Source organism: Stenella coeruleoalba (assembly GCF_951394435.1).
Source record: "Stenella coeruleoalba genome assembly, chromosome: 20".
In the NCBI taxonomy this organism is placed as follows: Eukaryota; Metazoa; Chordata; class Mammalia; order Artiodactyla; family Delphinidae; genus Stenella; species Stenella coeruleoalba.
The window spans coordinates 5,107,505-5,135,151 of NC_137166.1; the positions used below are offsets into that span (position 1 = coordinate 5,107,505).

At 42.3% G+C, this 27,647-nt stretch overlaps 1 protein-coding gene across 4 annotated transcripts in view; it reads right to left on the bottom strand.

The window, feature by feature from the left end:
• Positions 1-1,696: 1,696 nt before the first annotated feature.
• The window catches only part of CDH13 (cadherin 13), a 1,005,991-nt gene continuing 980,040 nt past the window's right edge, over positions 1,697-27,647 (bottom strand). For all 4 annotated transcript variants that reach the window (XM_079906234.1, XM_079906233.1, XM_079906235.1 and 1 more), the window contains 3 exons: positions 14,103-14,336; positions 10,058-10,276; positions 1,697-3,213 (listed from right to left, as the gene is read on the bottom strand). In XM_079906234.1, the coding sequence (XP_079762360.1) occupies positions 3,206-3,213; positions 10,058-10,276; positions 14,103-14,336 (461 nt within the window). In that variant the 3' untranslated portion in view covers positions 1,697-3,205. The remainder of the gene's footprint in view (positions 3,214-10,057; positions 10,277-14,102; positions 14,337-27,647) is intronic.

Sequence of the window (27,647 nt, forward strand, 5' to 3'; positions counted from 1 at the left end):
GGGCAAGCTGATTGATTTTTCTGAGCCTCAGCTTTATTTGTTAGTTGGAGAAGATAATGGTACTGCCTCACACGGCTGTTGTAAGGATTCAACGAGTTAATAAGTATAAAGGATTTTACATAGTGTGGGCACATAATAAGTAATCAATACATGTAAACTATTATTATTAATTGCATTTTTGTACCCTGTTCACACACACCAGGACAACTGTAGACCCTTTTCTTCAGAACCACCTGGAGAGCTTGTGTACAGGTAGAATTGCACTAAACCCAGCATCAAACATGGCGTTGGTAACAATTTCTTAGTTGCCAATCTTAAGATCAATGTATTCATTTTGGATAAAATGCAATCTGATCGACTTCGAGAGTTCCATGGTAGATGGTTATTCCATTTATCGGACTGCTTAAAATGTCCTTTTGAAAATCTGGGATGAGTCACCAAAATTTCTAAAAATGTTCTTTAAGAATCAAAGTCTTATTTGATACCAGGTGATACTTACCATGAAACGTAGCTGGATTTATTTTGTTATGATGTTCAGATTTGCAGGTGTTGCTGGAGTGTCAGGGCAGGTGCCTCTACCTGAAATGAAGTCCACTTGGAGAGAACTGGCAGCCTCGAAGGTAACTTTTATAGAAATTAGAAAATGTTCACATGTGCTTATTAAAACAAATCGTCTAAAATACTTAATTTATCATATGTCAAATGAGGAGAAAATGTAATTTTTAATTAGCTAAGGTGATTAATATGCTAATAAAAAGAAGGTGTGACTGTTTATTCAATGAAAATAAAATCCTCAATCTTGCGCTCAGTAATGGGAAAGCAGTTTCTGGCTCTTACTTTTTTTTTTCAATAACCTGGACTAAAATAAAATGCAGTGGTAATTGTGAAATAATGTTTTGATTCTACCTTTGGTTTCAGTAAACAATGTAAATATATTCTAGCAAGTTAAAAACACCCTGTGATTCAGGAAACGCTACCACTTTGGCTTCTGAGAATTGGGCTATTTTGTTGTTGTTGAAGGGATTAGAAAGAACAACATGACAGAAATATCTTGTCCTGATAAGAACTCTGGGGACAGGGAATATACTTAAATAGGGGATAATTAAGGCACATCCTGCTTGTTGATGAAGTGTGCCCTATACTCTGATTTCTCTGTGTTCTAAGCTGAGCTACCAGCTTGACTGGTAAAGTGCAGGAGAGCCTGTGGGCTTGAGAGAAAAAGGCGAATCTCACACTTGCCTACTTGAGTGGATGGGTCACTCGAGGTCTGTATTCCTCCCCACGGAGGGCCCCGGCTCATGGAGGAGGGCGAGATTTCTGATGCTTATAGTTAGCTAGCCTTTGAGCCAGGCTGCCAACCACCTGGCTGTCTGAGGGTGTTCCCGGGTGTGTTCCAGGTTGAGCCCTCCCCCCGCCTTACGGGAAGAGGGGAGCGAGGTCCACCGGGGAGACACAAGGCTGCGTCCTGTGAGGCCAGAAGACGAAATCTGGTAAAGTGTGACTGTGCAGGCTTGGACCCCCTGCCCCCGAGCCTGCTTTGTGTGCTGGTGGGGGCTTCTGGCTTTACAGACTTACCCACTTAACAGGAGACGTCAGGGGACCCAAACGGCCAGCCAAAAATGTGAACTTGCACTAGGCCAGACCCAGCAACAGTGACATCAGACACAACATAGAAATCAGAGAAAAGCTACTGTCCAGCAGTTTTAACCACCAACACCCATTTATTTTAATGAAAAAAAGTCTCTGCATTCTATATGCTCCAAAAAGATTTACTATCAAAACAAATACAATATATGGAACTCTATCTGCATAATTTCACTACAATAAAGACAACATATGACTTCTAGTTCCTACAGAAGGTGAACTGAAAAGCACAAGTGCAAACAGAGATTGCATAAGAAAGCGTGTGCGCGAGTGTGGTTAAAACCTTTAGTAAGCAACTGCATTAAAATATGCTAAGACACTTACCTGACCCTAGGTCGTGGCGAGCTCTAAGAAAAAGCCACAGGCTGTCACTAGTTTTATCTGCTAGAAAAATTTGGTGTGAGCTTTGATGGTTCAGTTACAGTTTATCGACAAGAAGATCATCTCAGTACAAGCACTAATCTCCTTCTTACTTTTACATGCTCACAGAATAAAAACCAATTACTTTTCATACATAATGAACATCTTTTATTTTCAGGTTTGCAAATGACGGTCGTCGATTCACACAAAAGGGTACTTTTAAAACTACCTGTATTTACTCTATTGTATGCATGTATATATGAAACGAATGGTGTGTATGTGCATAAATGTGTGTCTGTACATGTAGGCAGATATATGTATACACATGGTACCTGATGACCTCTTCGGATGCATGTATGACCTCCACGATGACACTGGCTGTTGTACATATGCCGGGGAGGGCGAGATTCTGTCATGATCCGGGCCCCCAGAAAACCCAATGGGAATGTGGATTCTGGACAGCTGCAAACGCAGGTGGATAGATGCCCGTGCGTTTGATGGTAAAACGCCCAGCTCTGCTCCTCACCTCTCTCGCTCGGGATCATCATCACACAGGATGGCAGTGAGAGCTGCTCGGCGCCCTCATTCTAAAGAGAAAGGGCTCTGTCTCTGCTCTCCCCCTCTGCGGACCTGCCTGGCTGCTGGGCTGCTGGAGAAGCGTCAGCTCTGTGGTCTGCCCCAGTGCTGAACTGGACGCTGAGGCCCTGGTGGGGTCAGCTGCTATAGCTTCTACCCCTTCTTTGCTTAGCCTCTCAAGGAAGGGTGACATACCAAAACCAAGCTTCTCCTGTAGAGTCTGTCTCTATAAATACTGGGTATATACACGTATAGATACACATACATATACAAATACTAACCCACAGACCAAACTGGATGTGTGGAGTGCTGACTAGCAACATGGCAACACATCAGGAAGAGTAGTCATTGTTCCTCCTCCCAGAAGGTCAAGTTCTATGCCACGATCTTTAAACACTCAGGGAAAATTCAGAGGATTCCATTAATTAAAGGAGAAAGGGAGATGCTGTCAAAATGGTGAAGTACAGACTAAGTGAAAATTGCAAAGAAAACAAAAATCTGGAACAATTGAGGCCTAGTTGTGAAGTTTGAGAGCTGTAAACTGCAATCTTCAGATCTGGATTTTTTTGTCTTTTTTCCTGTTGCTATGGAAACTTGGTAGTCAAGCTTCAGATGCCAGGAGTTCTCACAGACCTGAATGGAAAAGATTCAGAGTCAAGTCAAGAAATATAACAACTCAATTCAAAACATTTTAGCTAAATACTAGATACAGGACTGACAAGCTATAATAAATGCATTTATAAATATTGCACTACCTTGGGGAAGTTTTTTTCTTTTTTCCCTAAGCATAACATTTGAAGAGAGAATGAATTGTTCCGCTGGTTCATGTCTTAAAAAGCTGGACTCCTCTGAAAACGCGAACGCCAGACACCTCATCTCACACCAGCCGCAGCCACTACTGCTGCTTCACTGAGCCCTATCTTCTGCAGTCAGCCCAGAGCTTGGCTATTTTATAGACAAGCCTACTTGGTAGCTTAGAAATTGACGATCATCCCAGATATTTTTTTTTTTTTGGTCACACAGAAGAGCAAGATAGTTAGTGGTGGTTCTCCAGAGATGGTGTATGAATTTCTGATGCTTGCTGTAACAAATGACCACAAACTCAGTGGCTTAAAACCACACAAATTTATTCTCTTACACTCTGGAGGCCAGAATTCTTATGGGGCTAAAGTCAAGGTGTTGGTAGAGCTGCGTTCCTTTTGGAGGCTCTGAGAGGGTAGCCCCCCCTTCCCTTTCCAGCTTCCAGAGGCCACCTGGGTTTGGTTGTGGCCCCTTCCTGCATCTTTGTGGCCTGCATCAAAGTTTACTGAGGTCGCCAGACTGTGCTTATTCTCTAGGTTTTACACCAGCTGAGGGACTTCTACTCTGCCTGATGATAGTATGAATGGAAATAGCTCGGTTCTCTGCCATTTTTGCTTAATTACTATTATATCTTGGAAATGTACAGGGAAATGGTACCACTAAAAACTCGTGTTACAAAGAAAGAAAAATGTATAAAAGGTCAACCCACAATGCAAGTATAGTTTATTCTGGAATGAACTGAATGCTGGAATATAACGGGTTATTCTGTAAAGCTTAGGGGTTTTCATTCTAAATCTGTTAAGGCAGAGGTCCCCAGCCTTTTTGGCACCAGGGACCGGTTTCGTGCAAGACCATTTTTCCACAGACGGGGGGCCGGGGGCGGGGGCAGGGGCGATGGTTCAGGTGGTAACGCGGGCGATGGGGAGCTGCAGATGAAGCTTCGCCCGCCCGCCCGCCCGCCGCTCACCTCCTGCCGTGCGGCCCGGTTCCTAACAGGCCGCGGCCCGGTACCGGTCCGGTCCGCAGCCCGGAGGTTGGGGAACCGTGTGTTAAGGGGTGGCTCAGTATGAACCTATTCTGCACGCCATTGATTTTAGAGTTTAAAGCAGTCATGTATCTGTTTGGAAAATTTAGAGCTGCTGCTCTAAATTTTAGATTAAAAGTGTTTGTAATATGACTCGAGTCTAAAAAAGACGATATTGAGAAAGTTAAGGGTGAAAGCTGTTTTAAAAGAAAGGACCATGGAAATGAACATGCTAATTGAGATGCAAGTCTTCATCATTTTCTACACCTAGGGATCTTTATATTGCTTGACAAGTGAATTCCTTTGGGGCTAGGAGTCGTCTGAACTCATTTCACTTCTTTCTTTTCAGTTGAATTTTTCATTGCCCTTGCTACCATCGCCGTAAACTCTTTGGTTACCTGGGCTGCAGTAAACTATATCCTTCAGATTCACCTATTTGAAGAAAGACTGGAAAAGAACATATTAAATGGCATCACTAATTTCATTTAAAAATATTTTCCTGTGTGAGATCAATAACTCAAAATAATCATTTTGGTCACTGAGAAAAACAGGAAAAAAATTTGGGCTGAATAAGATCTACTACATTTGAAACTGTCCAATCCCTGTTTGTCAACTTAGACTATAACCTATCTCCCGTGACAGTTGAGTTGATTGCATGAAGCAGTCCATGATTATGTAATGTTTTCAGTGGTGCATGTGCGAGGTCGGAGGTCGACTGTCATTGTCCATGAACTTGTACTACTTGGAGGGATCGGCTCTGTCTGCAGGCAGAGCACAGCCTGCTCCACTTGGGCTTGGTGCTTCCAGGCCCTGCCTCTGCCCATAACATATTTCACAACGAAAAGGAACGAAATATTGACACACTCAACGACATGGACTGTATGATTTCATTTGTAGAAAATTCTAGAAAAGGCAAGAAACTAGTAAGAGAAGGCAGATCACTGAGAGTCTGGATTGGGGGGAGGGGATCAACAGCAAAGGGATGCAAGGAAACTGCATCTTGATTGTGGCGTGGCTACACTTTACCAAAATTCATCAAGCTGTACCCTTAAAATAGGTGAATTTTATGGAATGCAAATAATACCTCAATAAAAAGCATTAGAATGAAAAGTATTTCCAGTGGCTGTTTTTGCTCTTCTTGGTCACCTCTTTAAACTTCTTCCTTGTGATCAAGATTACGATTCAATGCCCTCTCCTTTCCAAACACAGAGACATTTAATTTTGGTACTTGTTCAAATGGTGCACCTCATCTGTCCTTTTATATTCTTGCTCTTGCTGATTAATTAGGCCTAAAACAACGTTCAGGAAGGTTTCAGCACAGTGTTCTTCCTTGAACTTGCCTTGTCACACCACACAGAGCCCTACAAAAAACCCTAACGGAGATGCCAGCTTGCTTCCTTGGGAGGGTCTTGGGGGAGAATTACGCTTCCCCTCAATGTCATCAACACATAATTTTTTTTTTTTTTTTTTTTTTGCGGTACGCGGGCCTCTCACTGTTGTGGCCTCTCCCGTTGCGGAGCACAGGCTCCGGACGCGCAGGCTCAGCGGCCATGGCTCACGGGCCCAGCCGCTCCGCGGCATGTGGGATCTTCCCGGACCGGGGCACGAACCCACGTCTCCTGCATCGGCAGGCGGACTCTCAACCACTGCGCCACCAGGGAAGCCCCATCAACACATAATTTAAACAACAAAATTGGCAGTGAAAATAATTTCATTTACATTTTCTATTACTTTCAATGTCAGTAGTTTTATTTCCTTTACTCTTAGATGTCAAAGAAGGAAGTGTGTATCTCTCAGTTCAACTCTCAGATGCAATAAAGCCACCTACGGTATCGTAATACGACCTACGGTATTGTAATAAACTGAAATGTTATTATCTTTTTCCACAAGGGAGGCAGTCTAATGACGAACACCGGCCTCCATGGCACCTTTCTGAGCATCAGTGTCTCATCTACAGAATGGGATAAAACCATCAGGGCAATGATGGAAATAAAGAGAAAAGCCACAGAACACGGGGTGTTTCGTTAATGCTAGTCTACTTGGATCGGAATATTATTTGAGAGGAGGAGGAAAACCCATTTTCTCTTCCCAGGTTGGATGATGTGACCCCTGCAGTTTTATGAACAAGGCCTTAAAGAAGGCATTGACACACTTTTTCTGCCAAGAGCCAGATAGTAAAAATGTTTTCGGCTTTTCGGGCCAAAGGGTCTCAGGGGCAGCCACTCAACTCTTTCTGCAGTGGTAGCAGAAAGCAGACACAGACAGTGTATAAATGGACCTGCTGTGTTCTAATCAAACCTTTAAAGCAGGAAGTGGCTTTATTTGGTCCTCGGGCTGTAGTTTGACAACCACTGCTTTAAAGAAACATCAAAGAGATTCTAGATTGGGATTGACATATATACCCTAATATGTATAAAATGGATAACTAACAAGAACCTGCTGTATAAAAACATAAATAAAATAAAATTCAAATAAAACAAAACCAAAAACCAGACTCTACCACATCCCTAAATCCATTCAAGGACAATGGCTGGGTGGGGACGTCACCTTGCTCTTCCACCTTACGACCTAACTTCAGTGCTCTTCGGGCCCACGCCCCACACCTCGCTTAATGTTTTAGGCCCATTTCTGTGTGCCCTCTTGCCACTGTCACGTTAACAGCTGCACAGGTGGGTCAGCCACTTTGACCTTGCTCTTAGGAGAGAGTCTGAGCCATAGGACACCCATGGTTACTTATTCCTCACATGCCTACATTATTAGTTTCATTCTTTTCCTGTTAGGAAGAAAAACTTGGACTAGGTCTATAATAAAACAAGAATCATTACATTTAGCAGGCATCTCTAATGTTCAAATGAACATTATTGAATAATCTTATACCTTTGATATAAGGCCAGACTGAGGTTCGTTTTGAAGCCAGACAGATGGGTGATGACACCTGTTCTTAACTATTTTGGGGGCTGCAACTACATGTCTTGTGGTGCAAAACATGGAAGGGTCAACTGAGTACCTTTCCAGCTGTGTAGGGAGATTCAGGGCTCCTTTCTGAGGATGATTTTGGCCTGATCTCAGGTGCCCTTACCTGCAGTGGGATAACCAGGTGGCTCTCCATTTAGGTGAGAAAGAAAGCACATCTGATATCTCAAACACAGAATGCGTGCATCTGTCTTCTCTCAGTGATACTATTTTGAGTATAAAATGAACATGAGTTCTTGAGGTGTTATCAGGATTAACTGTGATCCAAGAGCTCAGCTGGGAGAGATGAGAAGTGAGCCATCCTTGGGAACCTGCTCATTACTGATGCCTGTACGTCAGGGGTCCCCAAAGTAGGGCGAACAAGAAAACCCCTTGTTGGGAGGAAGCAAATACTGCCATGGCTATTTATACTCCTTTTAATCTAAACAGACAGATTACATCTTACTAATGTTTAATACATGGATTTGGAGTAGCAGGCATGTGTAGTATCATAAAACACATTGTGTGCAAATATACAAACACTAGGTGTGTGTGCTGGAGGCCACTGTCTCTTGGGATGTTGGTCCCATGGGTTGGATGGGCCTGGGAATCCGTACTTCAACAATCAGCAGTGGGAAGTCTCCATTGAAAAACCTCCCTGGCCATCTAGAGGTGCTGATAAATGAGCAGGGTCCTGCAGAGGCTCGGTTCATCAAGAGTCAGGCTTTGATGTTGTGTAATTGTATTTACAGAGGGTGACGTGTGAGCGGCTACTCAGCGATCTCCTCCATCTGTGTACACACACACACACACAAATACAGCATTCTTATTTCTGTACAATCAGCCTGGAAGTACTGCCCTCTAGTTTACCCAGACTCTGCTATATGTGAATTCCAATGGGTCTCAGAACCCAGACCCAGTGCTGGGCTCGCTGTATGTCTAGCGCTCACTTGAGAAGCTCGTGGAAAACATTCCAGAGGTTTACTGCAGTAGAGTTAGCTGGTCAGAGCAGGACACTAAATAATCCACATGCGTCTGTTGATAGGGAAACACTGTGCCTAATTCCTATGATGGGACGGGATGGGATGCTCTTGAGCAGTTAAAGTGAATGAACCAGAGCGGGGGTACCTGGCTGGTGCATCATAGTGTGTTTATATGGCTCTTGAATTAAGAGTTTCACACTTTTAAAGGTAGTAAGACGCAGATGACAGAAACAAAAAAGCCATAAAGAAGAATATGTGACAGAGCCCTGATGTGGCCCACAGAGCCCAAAATATTTGCCACCTGACCCTTGATGAAAAAAGTTTGCCGACCCCTGAACCAGAGCAACATAGATGGAGCTTGGAAATGTAATGTGGAGAGGAAGAAAAGCGAGCTGCAGAACATCAGGCTCAATATAATATGGATTAGATCAAGTCTGACAAACTGCACAAAGTAGAACTATATTTGGGTGCGTGTGTGTGTGTGTGTGTGTGTGTGTGTGTGTGTGTGTGTGGTAACAGTATAAAACAACGTCCACACACTCTAGCTCATGATAGCTATTGTCTCTGGGGAGAGAGAACAGGAAATGAAACTAGGGAGAGGAACACAGGGGATTTCAGCTTCATCTGTAATATTTTATATCTTGAAGAAAAAGGAAGAAGAAAGGAAGGAAGGAGAAAGAAAGAAAGAAAGAGAGAGAAAAAGAAAAAGAAAGAGAATATAAGAATGAGAGAGAGAGGAATATATATTTCTTCCCTCCCTCCCTCCCGCCCTTCCTTTCTCCCCCCTCACTTGCTCCACCCATCCACCCATCCACCCATCCATCCAACGAGACACTCCTCACTGTAAGGTCTCCTCTTTAGTTCTATGCCCAGGGCTCTGGCTCAGCACAGCTATAAGTGTCTGACGTTGGAATGTGTGATTTCCTGTTGACTCCACTCACCACTGTCACCAGGATACAATAACTTTTATTCTTTATTTTCTAATCATCAATTTCTCAACCTCCTAATTCACAACAACACAAATAACCTTCTCAAAATGTAAATACTGAGGCCCCAAAGGCTTTTGAATGGCATTAGCTATATGTGAATAATTTCTAAGGTTGAAATTGGACTAGTATGCCATAAATAGGAAATATCTGACACACGTATCTATTCATTTCATGCTCACATCTATATTACTCCGCATAATAATTAATTTGTTTAAAATAATGCTTCATTATGTCGTAGTCATGACTGACTACTGGTCAGTAAAAAAAAGTGTGAGTTATGCATTTATCTCTTTTCCTATGGCATCAACCTCTCTCCATGCATTCTCATGACTCTTCTTAAAAAGGCATGGAATCTCCTTTAACCTCACTAAAGATAATTCCACACAATGCAGAGAGAAACAGGGCCCTAGTAGACCAGTTAAGCAATCTGGGCACATTTGTATGAGCTCAAGTTCAGGGGCATCTGCAGGAAGTTTCTTACCACCTGCTCTGTAGGACAGCCTTGGGTGCCTTTGCACCGTTCCTCACATTACTGGGTAGGGGGATGTGAAGGTGCCTTTCACCATTAGTCAGAGAACTTTTACAGGTAACACTCTGTTACACCGACATAAACTAAACATGAATGTTTCCTCTGGGATAAATTTTTTGGGAAGGATATATGGAAAAACAATAGCTTTGGTGAAGTTATGTTTTTGTACTGTGCATGCACTGGAGTTTGGTCAACTTACGAGCTAAGCTGAAGAAAGACAGGAGCAGGACTGCGGTTGTGCTGAAGTGCGGGGCCCCTGCCGTGTTGCAGTCCACTTTGGAATTCTTGCAGGAACACACTTGTACCCTGAGGTCTGTGATGTTCGTCATGGGTGGTTTCCCTGAATCTGTCACCATGATGGGCAGGTGGTAATTTGCTTTGTTCAGATTTTGAAGAAGGCTTACCAGGGCGTGCGTATCTATGAAGACAAAGGGAGGCCTTCATGAGAGAGGGCTGGACCTTTCCAAATCAAAGAGTGGAGTTTCGGCCACTAAACCCACACAAAACAGGCAGTTTATTCATTTAACTGAAAGAGTGCTTAAATATAAATCCATTAACATCAAATAAAAATAAAGACTCACTTCTTCAGCTGAAGAAGTCGCATCTCAAGTTTCTGGCAACCACACATGGCTGGTGGCCGCCATACCAGGAAGTGCCAGATGAAACACTCCCAGCATCGAGGAGTTCTATGGTTCAGGGCTACTGTAATCAATTTCAAGAGGACCCACTTTTGTGAAGATGACTGAGTACCAAGAACTCCTCCCTGAAAATTTATTATACTGATAAAGACATCTTCACAAAGATCACATGCAACATTTAGAAGAAATAATGTAAAAACCCATGCTCGAATGTCACATTGTACATCTTAAATATATACAATTTTTATCTGTCAATTAAAGGTCATTAAAGCTGGGAAAAAAAGAAAAAAAAAAGAAATTGTCGGCTTAGAGCATTTTTACATAAGAATACAAATTCAAATAATCAAAATACATTTTTGGAACAACAATAACAAAAATCCACTCACTTTTTTTAAAAATTTAATTTATTTTTTATACAGCAGGTTCTTATTAGTTATCTATTTTATTCATATTAGTGTATTTATGTCGATCCCAATCTCCCAATTCATCCCACCACCACCACCACCCCTGCCACTTTCCCCCGCTGGTGTCCATACGTTTGTTCTCTACATCTGTGTCTCTATTTCTGCCCTGCAAACAGGTTCATCTGTACCATTTTTCTAGGTTCCACATACATGCGTTAATATACGACATTTGTTTTTCTCTTTCTGACTTACTTCACTCTGTATGACAGTCTCTAGGTCCATCCACGTCTCTACAAATGACCCAATTTCGTTCCTTTTTATGGCTGAGTAATATTCCATTTTATATATGTATCACATCTTCTTTATCCATTCGTCTGTCGATCAGCATTTAGGTTGCTTCCATGTCCTGGCTATTGTAAATAGTGCTGCAATGAACATTGGGGTACATGTGTCTTTTTGAATTATGGTTTTCTCTGGGTATATGCCCAGTAGTGGGATTGCTAGATCATATGGTAGCTCTAGTTTTAGTTTTTTAAGGAACCTCCATACTGTTCTCCATAGTGGCTGTATCAATTTACATTCCCCCCAACAGTGCAAGAGGGTTCCCTTTTCTTCACATCCTCTCCAGCATTTGTTGTTTGTAGATTTTCTGATGATGCCCATTCTAACCGGTGTGAGGTGATACCTCACTGTAGTTCTGAAAAATCCACTTACTCTTAAGGTGGGTAGGTCCCCACGTGTTGCTATGGGGATGGGTTCTATAGTGTAGTCTCTATCAGGCCTCAGCCTGCACCCCTAGGTTTGGGTGGGAATCCATGGCACAATGCACAACTTGGAGACTGGATCTTTAAGCCCACGTGTGGTGGGACTATCTGCTGTTACCCAGGCCACTGGGCAAGCACTCAAAAGTGGCCACCCCACCTGGCACTGTTTTTGGCCTCAGGTTATTTGCTTTTCAATCACTCAGATGACTACGGATTTTTTTTTAATAAATAAATAAATAAATTTATTTATTTATTTTGGCTGCGTCAGGTCTTCATTGCTGCACACGGGCTTTCTCTAATTGTGTTGACTGGGGGCTACTCTTCGTTGTGGCGCGTGGGCTTCTCATTTTGGTGGCTTCTCTTGTTGCAGAGCATGGGCTCTAGGCATGCCGGCTTCAGTAGTTGTGGCATGCTGGCTCACTAGTTGTGGGTCGCGGGCTCTAGAGTGCAGGCTCAGTAGTTGTGGCACACAGGCTTAGTTGCTCCGCGGCATGTGGGATCTTCCTGGACCAGGGCTCGAACCTGTGTTCCCTGCATTGGCAGGCGGATTCTTTTTTTTTTTTTAATTTATTTATTTATTTTTGGCTGTGTTGGGTCTTTGTTGTTGCACGTTGGCTTAGTTGTGTCGAGTGGGGTCTACTCTTCATTGTGGTGCGTGGGCTTCTCATTGCAGTAGTTTCTCTTGTTGCAGAGCACGGGCTCTAGGCACACAGGCTTCAGTAGTTGTGGCATGTGGGCTCAGTAGTTGCGGCACGTGGGCTCAGTAGTTGTGGCTTGCGGGCTCTAGAGTGGAGGCTCAGTAGTTGTGGCACACAGGCTTAGTTGCTCCGTGGCATGTGGGATCTTCCCAAACCAGGGCTTGAACCCGTGTCCTCTGCACTGGCAGGCGGATTCTTAACCACTGCACCACCAGGGAAGTCCCTTTTTTTTTTTTTTCAACTGTTCCTTTCTGGGCATAAACAATGCTAAGTACTCAGAAAAAAATTCTGGGACAAGAAAAAGAATTGAGAAGGCATTTTAACTGTTAAATAAAACCAGGAGGGAAAAGAGAGTGTGATGACCTGAAAACAAAAACAGCTGAAGTATTATCCTATCCAGAAGGCTACAGCAGCAGAAACAACCAATGTGGATGATTACCCCAGTGAAATGGCAGGTTAACACGAGGAACATTCTCTGATCTCCCGCAAGGAGAGGAGAAACGCTTAAATGAGAAAGTTCCAGCTGGAAAGAACTGGGGATGATTATTCAAATGAGCTACAGTCACAAAAACTAGCAAATAAAACACTAACCCCTCAAACAAGAGAAGGGCTGTTTTAATTAAAAAGAATCAGTGTAACAAAATTCATTCTTTAAACAGCAGTAAAATAGACAAACAGGCAAAGAGAATCAATGACAAGAGAAAGACACCAATCAAATGAGATATGAGATAAGGCCATAACAATACATGTGACATTTTTTAATAGAAAATTTTATGTACGACTGTACAATACATTTTCAAAACTTCATGAAATGGGTAATTCCCCATCCCTCTCAAAAACTGTACTGCTGAAGTAAGAACAGGGCGCCCAGCCCTGACTGGGTCGATCGCAGGATAAATTCGCTATTGATGGCAAAGTGCATATAATGTGTGAGTTCCGGTTTGGGGCTTTATTGTGAGGCAAGGTGATCTTAGTAGCGAGTTCACACTTGCCATGGGGAGGGAGGTGGAGGGGGTGTTGTGATACAGGGATACTTGTTAATTCAGTACATTGATATTTCAGTCTTAATAAGGCAGATGATAAAGTTTTAAATTTAAATTTTTAAATTCCACCTGTCCATGTGCAGGGACTGGTAGAAAGGGACATTGTTTGCAAGTTTCATAAATGAGGGACAGGACAGATGGGAGAAGATATCAAAGTCGAAAGTCAAAGTCAAGGTCATTTTAGAAAGCCAATTCTGAGATCTGCAGCATAAAATGGAAGTTGGAGGATTAGAGGTTAAGACTTTCTGAAGATTCTCATACTGGTGCTTCTTAGGAAAGCAAGCATAGCATGGAAAATCTCTGCAAAGTGCTGGTGAAAATTAAGGTAGTTAAGGTAAACACAGAGGAGAGGCAGCTGAGCCAAGACCCCTGGCTTTTGGAGGCTGAAGACTGGGTGGGTGTGGAGTGTACAGTATGGGCCGTGTAGTATACAGGGTACAGCATAGAAAAGAGAGGAAGCGAAAGAGAAAACTTTCATGTTTGCATTTCTAAGGAACAGATATTCAGTATTTTTACAAATCGTATACAGGTGCTGGTAGGAAAATTGTCAGTATTTGTGATGTGTGAATAGCTTGAAACAAACCATGTGAGGAAACCCGAGAGCATAGAGGAGGCACAGGCTGGGAACAGAAACCACGCCAGGGAAAAACTAGGCTTCAAAGCTTAAGGGTACCTACAGAATGTTAGGTGGACTTACTGTTGATCTTGGAGATCTTCCAGACTTTATCAGGAACAGTTGGTTTATGGATTTCAAATTTGAAAGGATCTGTATTTGGGTGGAGATCCTTATCTGAAGCTCCCAAAATGACTACGCTGAGGTTTTTGGCGTCATCACAGACCTCCGCTACCGTGGGGTAAATGAAGGGCGCGTTGTCATTCACGTCTTCCAGAGTTATCAGCAAAGTCCCAGTGCCAGTAGCGGGAGGGTTGCCTACAGAGAAAGGGGGGAGATGTTAGCACACAACCGGTACAATGCAGGAGTCGCTGTCCACAGTACCTTTTCCCAACGTGCCAGACGCCTTTACTGTTGTCACCAGGTTTCAAACAGGACGAACAGGGATAGCTTCCATCTTTGTATAAAGTTCAGTGGTTTAAAAAGCTTTTTCGTATGATCTCTAGGTCCATCCACGTTGCTGCGAAAGGCACTATTTCACTCTTCTTTTATGGCTGAATAATAGTCCATTGCATCTATCTACCACATCTTCTTTATCCATTCATCTGTTTTTTTTTTGATTTTTTTAAAATTTAAAATTCTGACTCTAAGCCTATTGAGTAAAAACAATTGAGTGGCATGGATTTCTCTTTCTAACAGGAGGATACACTGATGGATGCAGCACAAAAGAGCAAGACTTAAAGGTTCAAGATCAAATGGTTTTGGTGGGGGGTGGGGGGTGGGCGGTAGGGGAGAGGGGCACAGATATGAAGAAACCTGTTTGAGACATATGCCCTTAGCGAGAGAGAAAAGAGATTTGATCTTTTTTTTTGTTGAATGCCTATATGTGATTTCATGACCGTTTTTTCCCAGTTATTAACTTCTAGAGGCCTATACCCATAGTGGGAGACAGTACTTTCCTACATTGTCATATTAACTGGAGTCTGACATCAATTCATTAGGTTTTGGATAATTATGGGTTACTGAAGCAAAGTGGAAAGTATCCTGCATGCATATGTTCACTTCTAAGTGAAACTTAATATTATTTGGATACAATATTAAAAAGTAAAAACTGATGTTTTCCCCCTGATATCCATTCATCTGTTGAGGGACACTTAGGTTGCTTCCATGTCTTGGCTATTGTAAATAGTGCTGCTATGAACATAGGGGTGCATGTATTTTTTTGAATTATAGTCTTCTCCAGATATATGCCCAGGAGTGGGATTGCACTTAGATTATCATACTAAGTCATCTATTTTACATTTGGTAGTGTATATATGTCCATGCCACTCTCTCACTTCATCCCGGCTTCCCTTTCCCACCCCACCATGTCCTCAAGTCCATTCTCTACATCTGCGTTTTTATTCCTGTCCGGCCCCTAGATTCATAAGAACCTTTTTTTTTTTTTTTCAGATGCCATATATATGTGTTAGCATACGGTATTTGTTTTTCTGTTTCTGACTTACTTCACTCTGTATGACAGACTCTAGGTCCATCCACCTCACTACAAATAACTCAATTTCATTTCTTTTTATGGCTGAGTAATATTCCATTGGCTATATGTGCCACATCGTCTTTATCCATTCATCTGTCGATGGACACTTAAGTTGCTTCCATGTCCTGGCTATTGTAAATAGTGCTGCAATAAACATTGGGGTGCATGTGACTTTTTGAATTATGGTTTTCTCAGGGTATATGCCCAGTAGTGGGATTGCTGGGTCATAAGGTAGTTCTATTTTTAGTTTTTTAAGGAACCTCCATGCTGTTCTCCATAGTGGCTGTATCAGTTTACATTCGTACCAGCAGTGCAAGAGGGTTCCCTTTTCTCCACACCCTCTCCAGCATTTGTTGTTTGCAGATTTTTTGATGATGGTCATTTTGACTGGTGTGAGGTGACACCTCACTGTGGTTTAGATTTGCATTTCTCTAATGATTAGTGATGTTGAGCATCCTTTCATGTGTTTGTTGGCAATCTGTATGTCTTCTTTGGAGAAATGTCTATTTAGGTCCTCTGCCCATTTCTGGATTGGGTTGTTCATTTTTTTGATATTGACTGGTGACTTATTTGGGAGTGATTTCCATTAGTGGGGAAGAAACAAGCTTGAAGGAAGCTGATCAGTGGTTCATGAAGCATGAGAACAGATACTCTTAAAAGTTTTTTTTTATTTTAATTTTTAATTGAAGTGTAGTTGATTTACAATGTTGTATTAATTTCTGCTGTACAGCAAAGTGATTCAGTTATACATATGTATACATTCTCTTTCATATTCTTTTCCATTGTGGTTTCTCACAGGATTTTGAATATGGTTCCCTGTGCTCTACAGTAGGACCTTGTTGTCGATCCATTCTGTATAGTTTGCATCTGCTCATCCCAAACTCCCACTCCTTCTCTTCCCCACCCCCCCCCACCCCTGGCAACCACAAGCCTGTTCTCTATGTCTCTGCATCTGGGGAACAGATACTCTTTAGTGGGGCTGGTGGAAATTTAAATAGATTAACACCCAAAGACAGTTCTAGAGTAAACATTCAAATAAGTATCTGCTAAAATAGGAACACAAATGTAATTAATCATCAGAAGGATGGCTACTTCTAATGGTGGCAGACCATCAACTTTTGTTAGCACAAGAACTCAAAGGAAATGCGTAATTACTTTGAAGTTGGTTTTTCACTGTCAGCTTTAGTAATTTGGTTGAATTTCTTTACTGAAAAAATATTTTTCTCTTTTTATGGAACTAATTGAATATCTCAGAGGAATGCATTATAATTTTTTCACTCTGAATATAATATGAAGTCATTTGGTACAATGGATGAGAAGGCATTATGAGTATTTGAAATATGGTCATAAGAATTGGCCTTTCGTGAACTTAATTATACTACTGTCTTCAGTTCCCCATGTGTTATTCCCAGGTCAGGCTGGTGATGTCTTTTTCTGAAGTCAAGTAAAATGAGCTTGTTTTTCTTTTGTTGAGAAGGTAAAGACTTGATTCTCAAAATCCTCAGGGAAAGCCTCTCCCAGTTTATATGCACAGGATTGAAAAAAAAACCACCATCCAAAATGAAATGTGATTCAATATCTAATGGTTCCTCACGAGCCCTTTGGCTCCAATAGTTCCGGAGGCCCAGGAAATACTGGAGCTTCTAGGTATTCCCTGGCACTCAGCAAAAGTCCCACGGCCCTCCTCTCCCCCTTTCCACCAGCAACCCCAAGCTCCCAAGGGCCCACTCCTAGCTCCCAAGGGATATGGAGCTAGACCTGCACTTGCTCCTCCGGGCAGCTCCTCAGAGGAACCCAGGGCCACATTCTCGGAGGACACATTAAGGCTCAGAGAAAGTCCCACCTCGCAACCTGTGGAGGGATTGCTTGTCTCTGCAAGGGCTTCGGTCTTTATAGTGTCAGGAGAGGGAAGGGTCCCGAGAGATGAACTACTCCTGTCAGTGGGTCTTAAATTGAACGGGAGGTGGGTTCCCCTTTGGGAATCTGATGAAGCTCATGGTCCTGCTTCCAGGGAAATGCACGTCCGTTCATACCGAGGGGTCCGCAGTCACTGGGAGTACTGGAAGTGCAGCCTGGGCTCTGAGCATGTTCAGAGCTGCTGATCTAAAAACACCCTGGTTTTAGTTGTTGTGAGGCTGAGGTCAGAGAGTTTGAGGACGGGCTCAGATAAACTCCGTGAGCCTCAGGCCTCCTTCTCTAGAGCAAGGGTTAACCTTTGCTTTCTGTGTCTGAACTTGCACTGTGTAGCTTGATTCTTACAGGCTCTCATTTCAACCATGAAAGCAAACTAAAATTCCTAAACCATGATTTGGGGTTATTATTATTTTTTGTGTCTTTTTCTTATGAGCTACTTTTTATTGTGGTTATATATATATATATATATATAAAACATTTGCCATTTTAACCATTTAAAAAATTAACTAATTTATTTTTGGTTGCACTGGGTCTTCTCTAGTTGCAGCAAGCGGGGGCTACTCTTCGTTGCGGTGCGCGGGCTTCTCGTTGCGGTGGCTTCTCTTGTTGTGGAGCACGGGCTCTAGGTACGTGGGCTCAGTAGTTGTGGCTCACAGGCTCTAGAGCACAAGCTCAGTAGTTGTGGTGCACGGGCTTAGTTGCTCCATGGCATGTGGGATCTTCCCAGACCAGGGCTCGAACCCGTGTTCCCTGCATTGGCAGGCGGATTCTTAACCACTGTGCCACCAGGGAAGTCCCCATTTTGACCATTTTTAAGTGTACAGTTCAATGGCATTGAGTACATCCCCACTGTGCAACCATCACCACTATCCATCTTGAGAACTTTTCCATCTTCCCCACCTGGAACGCTGCCCCCGTTAAACGACAACTCTCTCTTCCTCCCCACAGCCTTCAAATCTTCGTGGGTCATTCATCTTGTTGCAAGCTTTTATGCTGCCAAACAATGGCTTGACATGGGTGAAACGGTCACCATTTTCTTTCCTGGATCTGAATGAGTGAGTCTGTCCCATCCAGAGGACTGTGCCTTGAAGACCACAGAGATGCTCTGACGTCGTGAAGTTGTGCTCTGGACCACTGCTTGCTCCCATTTCTGGATTCGTAGTTCCCACTCGGCACTGACAGCTTGTAATACCTCACACATTGATCAAAACAGAAACAAATTGATCCTGCCGCTTGATTTTGAACCAAGACAATTTGACTTGTACTTCTCCACTGTGGTGGTGGTAACTTCCTCATGAGACGGTCGAGTTGGTATCCTGTGCTCAGTGCCAGCTGTCCCGGCCAAACCCTCAGTCTGGCTGGTTCAGCATTTGATGCTTGGACCTCTGTGTTCTAGGTTTATTTGGGGGCAGAGCTGTGCGTTTTCTAAGAGAAGCAGGATCATGTAACTAATGAAAGTGAGCATTTATGGAGAGAAGTTGAACCCCTCCTGTTAATCAGAGTAAGAAAAGTTCAAGCAAACCAGAGAGGTTGCTGTTTTGAGCCCGTGGGGTTCTACCTTCCAATTTTCCGTCATTTTTTCAGAAGAGGAAACTGGGGCTCAGAAGGATTAAGTAACTTGTCCAAGGCTCTGTAGCATTGGTGGTGGGTCACCTGTTTGAGGGCTGTGGCCTGTAAGACACAGTGTTCCCATGCCATGCACACTTTGGGAGCTCTAGCAAGGGAGTGGAATGACTGGTGACTGTAGCACAGCCCACCATCTGCGCCAGACTCATCTGTGGAGCTCAAAGTTTAGGTATTTTGCTGCTTGTGGCTGGCATCAAATCAAGTATTGTTAGAAAGGGTAAAAAACAATCTCTGTGCTTTCGTGACTTAAGCGACCAACAATACATTGCTTTTTGTGGAAGGTGGGCGGAGCTAAGGCCTGTACCCAAGGAAACATGTCACACGTGGGTCTCCTGGCACTGCTTTGATGCTGTGGGTGGATGTAATGAGAAGCAGGGCCAGTTTTTTTTTGTTTGTTTGTTTTGTTTTTTAAAAAATTATGGGAATGTTATTTTATTCAGAACCCTGACCAAACAGGATTTCCACTTAGCCAAAAAAACACTGAAATTTTCTGATATGTTCCATTATTCAGAAGATATATATTTACATATATATATACACACACACACACACACACACACACACACATATATGATGTGCATGATATAACAGACAAAACCAGTGTGATTCTAATTAAAAGATATATATGATTAGGAAAAAGATTAGAAAGAAATATATCAAAGCCTAAATAATGATTATCTCTCCAGGTAATTAACATTAAAATAATACTTTTCTCTTTTCAATCTCCTTTAATAATAACCATGATTACCATAATAATCAGAAACAGAAATGTAAACTCAAAAGCTATACAGGGATTTAAAAATATTTTTTTCCAATTCCTCTTTCTTTCCTCTAATTGTTTTTACAATGAATTGATATTTAGTAAATTCACAGAGTTCTGCAACTACTACCGCCATCTAATTTTAGAACATTTCCATCACCCCAAAAAGAAACCTCGGGCCCATTTGTACTAACTCTTCATACCTACTTCCAGTACTAGACAACCACTAATCTCCTTTCTTTTTCTATAGATTTGTGTTTTCTGGACATTTCTATAAATGGCATCATACAACACAGCCTTTTGTGTCCTGCTTTTCTCACTTAGCATGATGTTTTTGAGGTTCATCCATGTTATAGCAAGAATTAGCACTTCACTCCTTTTTATAGCTGGATAATATTCCATTCAGCTGATGGACCACATTTTGTTTATCCATTTACTAGCTAACGGACATTTGGGTTGTTTCTACTTTTTGTCTGTTATGAATAATGCTGCTATGAACATGTGCATACAAGGGACCAGATTTTCACATGCTACAATGTCCCTAGACTAGTAAGATAAGACCCCAGTGTATCTCCTCAAGAGAGTCCCCTTAGAAGAATAGGGTCCCTGGTCTTTCCACATTTGGCTGGGCTGGCTTCATAGGCAGAGAAGGTTGAATCTCAGCAAGAACTTTCAGAAGCTAGCTCTGAGAAGTAAAGGAAGGTAGTACATTTTTCTAGTCACTGGGCCTAGAGGCGTGTAGCATGTGTCTTACCTTGGGAATCGTGAATTTTGTATGGGGAATAGTGTGCACAGTGAGGTTGCCTGCTTGAAGAATAAAATGCAGGAAGAGAAAGTGAGAGGAGGGAAAGACAGGAAGCTCATTTCTGAGCTCCACGGGCTCTGAGCATCAGGACTGTTCTCCGTCATCATCCTATTATAATAGGTACCTGGTAGCTACCTACCTGGTAGGTTTTTGTGAGTGTGTGTGGTGAAGGAAAATGCAGTGTTTATCATAAGTTGCCACACAAGGAGAATGGGTGGCTCACGCTCAAAAAGCCTACACTCCCCTGGTTGAGTTTTGAATTAATTTAGGTTGATTTGAAAAAGCTAAGGATGTGTTGCTCTTTCCATGCATGTAATCACATGTGTTTGTATTTCCATACGTTTCCTTCTATTCTGAGAAAGTGTCCTCCTTTCCCCCACCTAGGGAAGAAACAAGGGTGTGTATAGGATGGGGTCTGTGGAACTGGGGCTCAGAGTAGGGAGTCCACACCAGGAACAAGGAGGGAGACCTCAGCTGGGTGCCTCAGGAAAGCCTGAGGCCTAAACTCTGGGAGGGAAATCAGGAGGATGGGCCAATTCATGAGGAACCACAGTTCAGATGTGGCCCCTGACTGAAGGCTGGGCACCCCTGCTAGATTCTGAGGCTTGTCTGTCAGGGCAGAATGCTTGGGTGGGGCAAGCTACTCCCCCCAAGTTCCTTCCGCATTTCTGGGCATCTGTTGAACCTTAGCTAAGCAGCTGTGAGCAAATAAATGTCACACTTCTTATTTCATGTGAACAGGGCTCTAAGCTATCTTTACCTTTGCTCAGAAATGGGAGTGAACCAGGATTCTTCTCTGTATGGTCCCCCTTCGTATTGCTTAGTTCATCCCTGTGTTCTATTTACTATGGTTTGCAGGATCAGTATTTTACAGATTTTTTATTTTTTTTGGGCATGTGCCCTGTAAGCCAAGAATCTCGTCGCATTTTAATTCATAAGCATTTTTATTGCTTTGTTAATAGAGATCTTACCAATCTCATTTTATATTTTGAAAACATTTAATAGTAAACCAACCAAAAACCTGGTAGAAAATAGATTTGCAAACTATGCCAGGTTTCCACGGGTGATACTCGATGTAGAGCTGAGGCAATTATTCACATAATTCAGACTCAAAAATTCTTCTGGAGGAGAAATAATCTGAAACCTGAACTGTTTAAAAAAAAAAATTCCACCTTTTGGCTTTTTTGGTTTCCATTTTACGGACTTTAAAGAAAAGGCCAAAGTTGATTTGAAGGCCATGTTTAAACATGACAGTTTTATTTTATTCATTCAGCCAATAATTATTTATTGGGGCTCTGCCCTGTGTCTTACTGGATATGCACAAGAATCAACCATACAGGGTGCCTGTTCTTGAAATGTTAGCAGTGTGGCAGGAACAGATATGTAAACAGATGCAGGATAGCACTTTTTTTTGTTTTTTTTTTGAGGATAGCGCTTTAAGTGTGGGAAGAGACGTGAGGATAAAATGTCACGGGAGCTTGCGACATGGAATAATTAACTGTCTGGGGACAGTTCCAAAGGCTCCATGAAGATGTGGCTTAGAAGCGAGAATACTTTGTGGAGCTGGAGAAGGTTGTTCTAGACAGAGGGAATCGTGTGGCTATTTTGTGGGAATAAGTTTTCGTAGACTTTTAAGCAGGATGCTGGCTTTGATAAGAGCAGGGGATGCTGGAGGCAGGGAAAGGAGAGGGCTTGAGTGAGGAGAGAGGGCACAGGAGGACCAGCTGGGCGGCCAGTGCAGTAACGCGGACTGACCATGGGGGATGAGGTGAGGGCAGCCAGGGTGCAAGAGCAGAGGCTGGATTCAGGGGGCTGGACAGACAGTGAGAGCTGGGCTGGGAGCGATGGGGCAGGAGCCTCAGTGGGGATGGGGTTCCAGCTTGGGGACCGTGCAGGTGGTGATGCGATTACCCAAGCTGGGGAAGAGGGAATACCAAGGAGTACAAGCTAAGAGACCCCTCGGCAGGATGAACTGAGCTGGCGTAGATGGGCATTGCAGACGGTATTTTAATGCCCGAGTCAGCTTTTCTCCCCAATAACGTTTGAAAACATCATGTTTAAGATGGTTGATTTGGCTGCTCAGCATGGAAATGTCCTGCTGTCAGGGAGATGAAGGGTGGCTTAAGTCTCCCCACTCAGACAGAAGCTCCATGAATTGATACCCATGTCGAGGGCAGCATTTTCTGGTTAATTCTCTGATTTAGAGCCCTACTCCGAGTGGAGGGCTCTGCAGCCCATCCCTGCTCTAGAAAAATGCTCAGACCACCACGAGGGTGGTCGTCAGATGGCATGTCATAGTTTGCTTCAGACACTGTTGATTCTGCAATGATAAGTTTAGAAAAATCAGTCCATAACTCAGCTCAAGTGGGTTGACTTAAATATTTAAGTTTTACAATATTAAAGTCCTTACAAAGCACCAGGAATTTTGCATTCCTGATTTCCCATCCTTGTAACAACTCAGCAGGGCAGGTGGCATTATCCTCACTCTGCAGGTGGGGAAACAGGCTGAGAGGGCCTAAGTCTCATACTGATGGTGGCACAGTGAAGTTGGGGAGCTGGCCCATTCCGAGGGTTAGCAGAGCACCAGGCCCCAGTCTCTCTGTGGAGGGTACTTGCTGCCTACAGATGGCTCTGATCACAGCCTTCCTACTACCAGATCTCAAGAGCTCTTTTATCGGGCCATTTTGTCAGTGACAAAGTTGTAGCTAGTATTCTCAGCGTGACTGATATTTTACTGGTACTTGAAATAACAAGGAATGATCACTGGGCCTTCAATTTATTTTTCTTCCTCCATTACTATAACAGCTGAGATAAGGGGTGTTAAACTGGCTTAATTGGGTTGCCATCATAACTAATGGCTTGATTTTATCCAAACTAGCATCTTTTAAGTAGAATTAATCTAAGTAATTTGACTACATCCCCTAAGCAGTCTTGGTTGATCTACACAAAGAGGCATCTTTTTGAAGTTCAGATCCCTGTCATCCCCAGTTTGGGGGCCGTTGTTATCCTGTGGTTTAGTGGTCATTTCACTATGGGGCCGAATAACTTTTTTTCTCTTTTAATCAATTTAAAAGTATTTTGCACAATATTTCAATTTAGAATCACTTTGCGTTATCAGAACGTCTATTATATAGGAGACTGAGGGAAAAGACAGGTTAGGACCTGAGACAGCTTATGAAAAATCATTATCTTAGTCTATTCCATTTTAATTGTACAGCTATTATGCTTGGTTCTCTATCTGGGTCTTCTTGGTAACCCACAGCACATTTTTCGCCGACAGACTCAGACACACTTTACACAAGTTGCTAAGTTATGAAAACACGCTGCTGAATTGAACGATGGCTGGGCTTGTTTTTATGCTATCATTCCCTCATTCTTTTCAGTGAAAATAGGTGGGGACGTGACGCTTGACAACCGCATAAAGCCTGCATATGGATGCTAGAGACAGCACGCGTTTCCTGGTTCGAACTATTTCGTATGCACCAAGCCTTAGTAAGAACTAAGAGGGATAATTTTTTTCTTTTCTCTTTAAACTCGCTGCATAGCCTGGGTGCTGGGAGCAAGGGCACTTGAACTTCCTGAAGCAAAGTATGTGTCTTCGGCATTTGGAGTCACAATTTAGAACTTCTCTGAGGGCATAAGAGCCATTCAATAGCAATCATGGAACGCTGAACCCTACACAGTTTCAGAACAGGAGGAGGAGTGAAAGATGAGGTTACAGGTGAGAGGGAGGTAGGAAGACCAGCCTGATAGAATCCTGAGCAGAAGGCAGTAAGCCAAGAAGCACCAGCCAGCTATGCCTTCCTGCCCATGGCCATCTCCAGTGGGATTCCAGAAATCTTACAAGAAAGTGCTTGTGGCAGTTTTCGGCCCACATAAGACAGTGAGGCTAACACTTGACCTTTCTGGCGATTACCTGAGCAGCAAGGATAATCACACTGGGATTTGCCCGGTGCTAATTGCTGCTGCTTTGCCCCCCTGTCAGCACATCCCCAAAGGGATGCCACCTGACTGCATTCCTGAATGTCGTCTCTCCATCTTGGTATTTTCCTTAACAATCATTTTTCTTTCTTTCCCCTTTCTTAACACATGCCAGAAATTCTGTGTTCGTTTAAGTCTTTAATGAAGGAGTTCCTGTACTCTGAAGGCACTAATCTGGACCACATAAGGTAAGTGATGATATTCGTTTCTAAAGGTAAACTGCTCGCCAACACGGAAGGTCACACCATATCGATCTGTAGGATGAAAGGCTTTACTGTGCCCATCATTCAACCACAGCCATTTCTGCTTTAGCAAAACAAAAGCATTTCCCTTACAATAAAACAATGTTGTTAGGTAATTTATAGCTCATTAAAACCGATAACAGTTTATGAAAAGTGCCTTGTACATCCTTCAGTGTGCTGTGGGTTACAACCTAGCCTCTATCTGTAGGGAGTGATTAGTGTCTTTCCCTCCCCGAATCATCCATAACCCGGGCATTATCAATATTACTGTGAAGCGCGATTCTGGAATCTATATAGACTTGCTTTGGGGCCCCCCACAAGCAAACAGATCCAAAGAATTTTTAATTTCTATTAACTCAGAACAGATTTCCAGCCCTGTATCTGACTATCACAGTTTCTAGTCTCTAAGAGATACCTAGAAAGTATATTCTCTTTCTGTGCTGCCTCACCACTGTTCTGAACTGAATGAGTAGAGCCGTGTGTAGCAGCTATGATGGGGTCACTTCGCTTTTTGCCAAGTGTTGCAGGGACTGCAGAGCGCATGCTTCACCTTGTTCTCTCTGCAGACATCCTGTCATTCACCCCTGCTGGCAGTTTTGCCACCCGCCCACCCCCAGCAGCTGGGGATTGTCCTTCCTTAGAATGACAAGATGCTGAGAGTCTAGCTTTAGGGTAACAGATACTTAGAGAGCACATGAATGGTCACAGCCTCCTGGGGAAGGCACAGTGGACCAGGGACATGCTCTCTGTGTAGCTATATATATATTTTTTCTTAAGTTGTACTGAAATATAGAAACTTTCATGTTTCCACAAATACACAGCTTGAAGAAACTTCACAATCTGAACACACCCATGTAGTTAGCCCAGTATATACAAGATCAAGAAACTCCTCCACAGTTCCTTAAAACGCTAAAAATAGAGCTACTGTAGGCATATATCTGGAGAAAACCATAATCTGAAAAGACACATGGCACCCCAATGTTCATTGCAGCACTATTTACAGTGGCCAGGACATGGAAGCAACCTAAACGTCCATCAACAGATGAATGGATAAGGAAGATGTGGTACATATTTACAAAGGAGTATTACTCAGCCATAAAAAGGAATGAAACAATGCCATTTGCAGCAACGTGGATGGACCTAGAGATTACCATACTAAGTGAAGTCAGACAGAGAAAGACAAACATCATATGATATCATTCATATGTGGAATCTAATTTTAAAAAATGATACAAATGAACTTATTTACAAAACAGAAAGAGGCTTACAGATATCGAAAACAAACTTATGGTTACGAAAGGGGAAAGCAAGGGGAGGGATAAATGAGGAGTTTGGGATTAACAGATAGACACTATCATATATGAAATACATAAACAACAAGGACTTACTATATAACACAGGGAACTACACTTAATATTTTGAAATGACCTATAAGGGAAAAGAATCTGAAAAAGAATATGTATATTTTTATAGCTATATATATAGTTATTTACAACATTGTGTATCAACTATACTTCAATTAAAAAAAGAGCCCTTCCACAACGTAATCTGGAAGCATGGATTAGTTTCGCCCGTTTGACCTTCATATAAATGGAATCATTCCATGTGCGATCTTCTGCTTCAGCCTTCCTTTTGCTCAATGTTACGTTTGCAAGATTCATTCATGTTGCTGTGAATAGCTGCACATCATTCATTCTCAGCGCTGTACAGACCCAGCTGTGTGAATGTTCCACCATTTATTTATTCTACTTTTGTTGGGCATTTGGACAGTCTCCAGTTTTGAGCTATCATGAATAGTGCTGTTATTTACATTCTGGCATAGGGGTTCTGGTGAACAGATACACACATTTCCGTTGGATGTACAGCTAGGCACGTAATTCCTGGATCATAGGGGATGCATATGTTCACCCTTAGTTGATACTTGCAGTTTCCAGAGTGGTTGTACCAGTTTACACTTCTCGCAGCTGGATATGAGAGTTCTAATGATTTCATATCCTTGCCGACACTTGGCATCTTCCATCTTCTCACTTCAGTCATTTTGAAGGTGTGCTGAGTATTGAATTTCATTGCATTTCCTTGATCAATTTGTATTTTAGTTTGTATTTGGATAGTTTAATTTTTATTTCCTTGATGAATGAAGTTGAGCATCTCTTCATATGTTTATTGGCATTTGTATATCCTCTGTTGTGAATACCTGTTCAAGTCCCTTACCCATTCCTCTTTGAGTGGTGCCTTTTGCATATAGATTGTAGGATTCCTTTATAATATAAATACCTCCTACTTTGTGGGTTGCCTTTTTACATTCTTGATGGTATAATCTGATGAACTGAAGTTCTTAATTTTAATATAATATATCATTTTTTCCCTTTTGTCGTTAGTACTTTTGTGTCCTGTTTAAAAAAACTTTGCCTATGCCAAGGACATCAATATGTTCTAATATGTTTTTCTCTAAAAGATGTATTATTTTACCTTCCATATTTTGACCTGTAACATATTTAGAATTGGTTATTATATATGATATAAGAGAGGGGTCAGGATAATTCTTTCCATATGTGTGAAACCCAGCACTATTTATTGAAAAGACCAAGCTTTCTCATCTGCACTACCATGTTGTCCTTGTCATAATCAGGGACTGTATATGTGTGGATCTGTTTCTGAACTCCCTATTCTATTTCATTGGTCAGTTTTTCTATCTTTGAGCAAACACCACACAGTTTGAATTATTATAGTTTTCTTTTTTTTAAAAAATTGTTTATTTATTCAATAC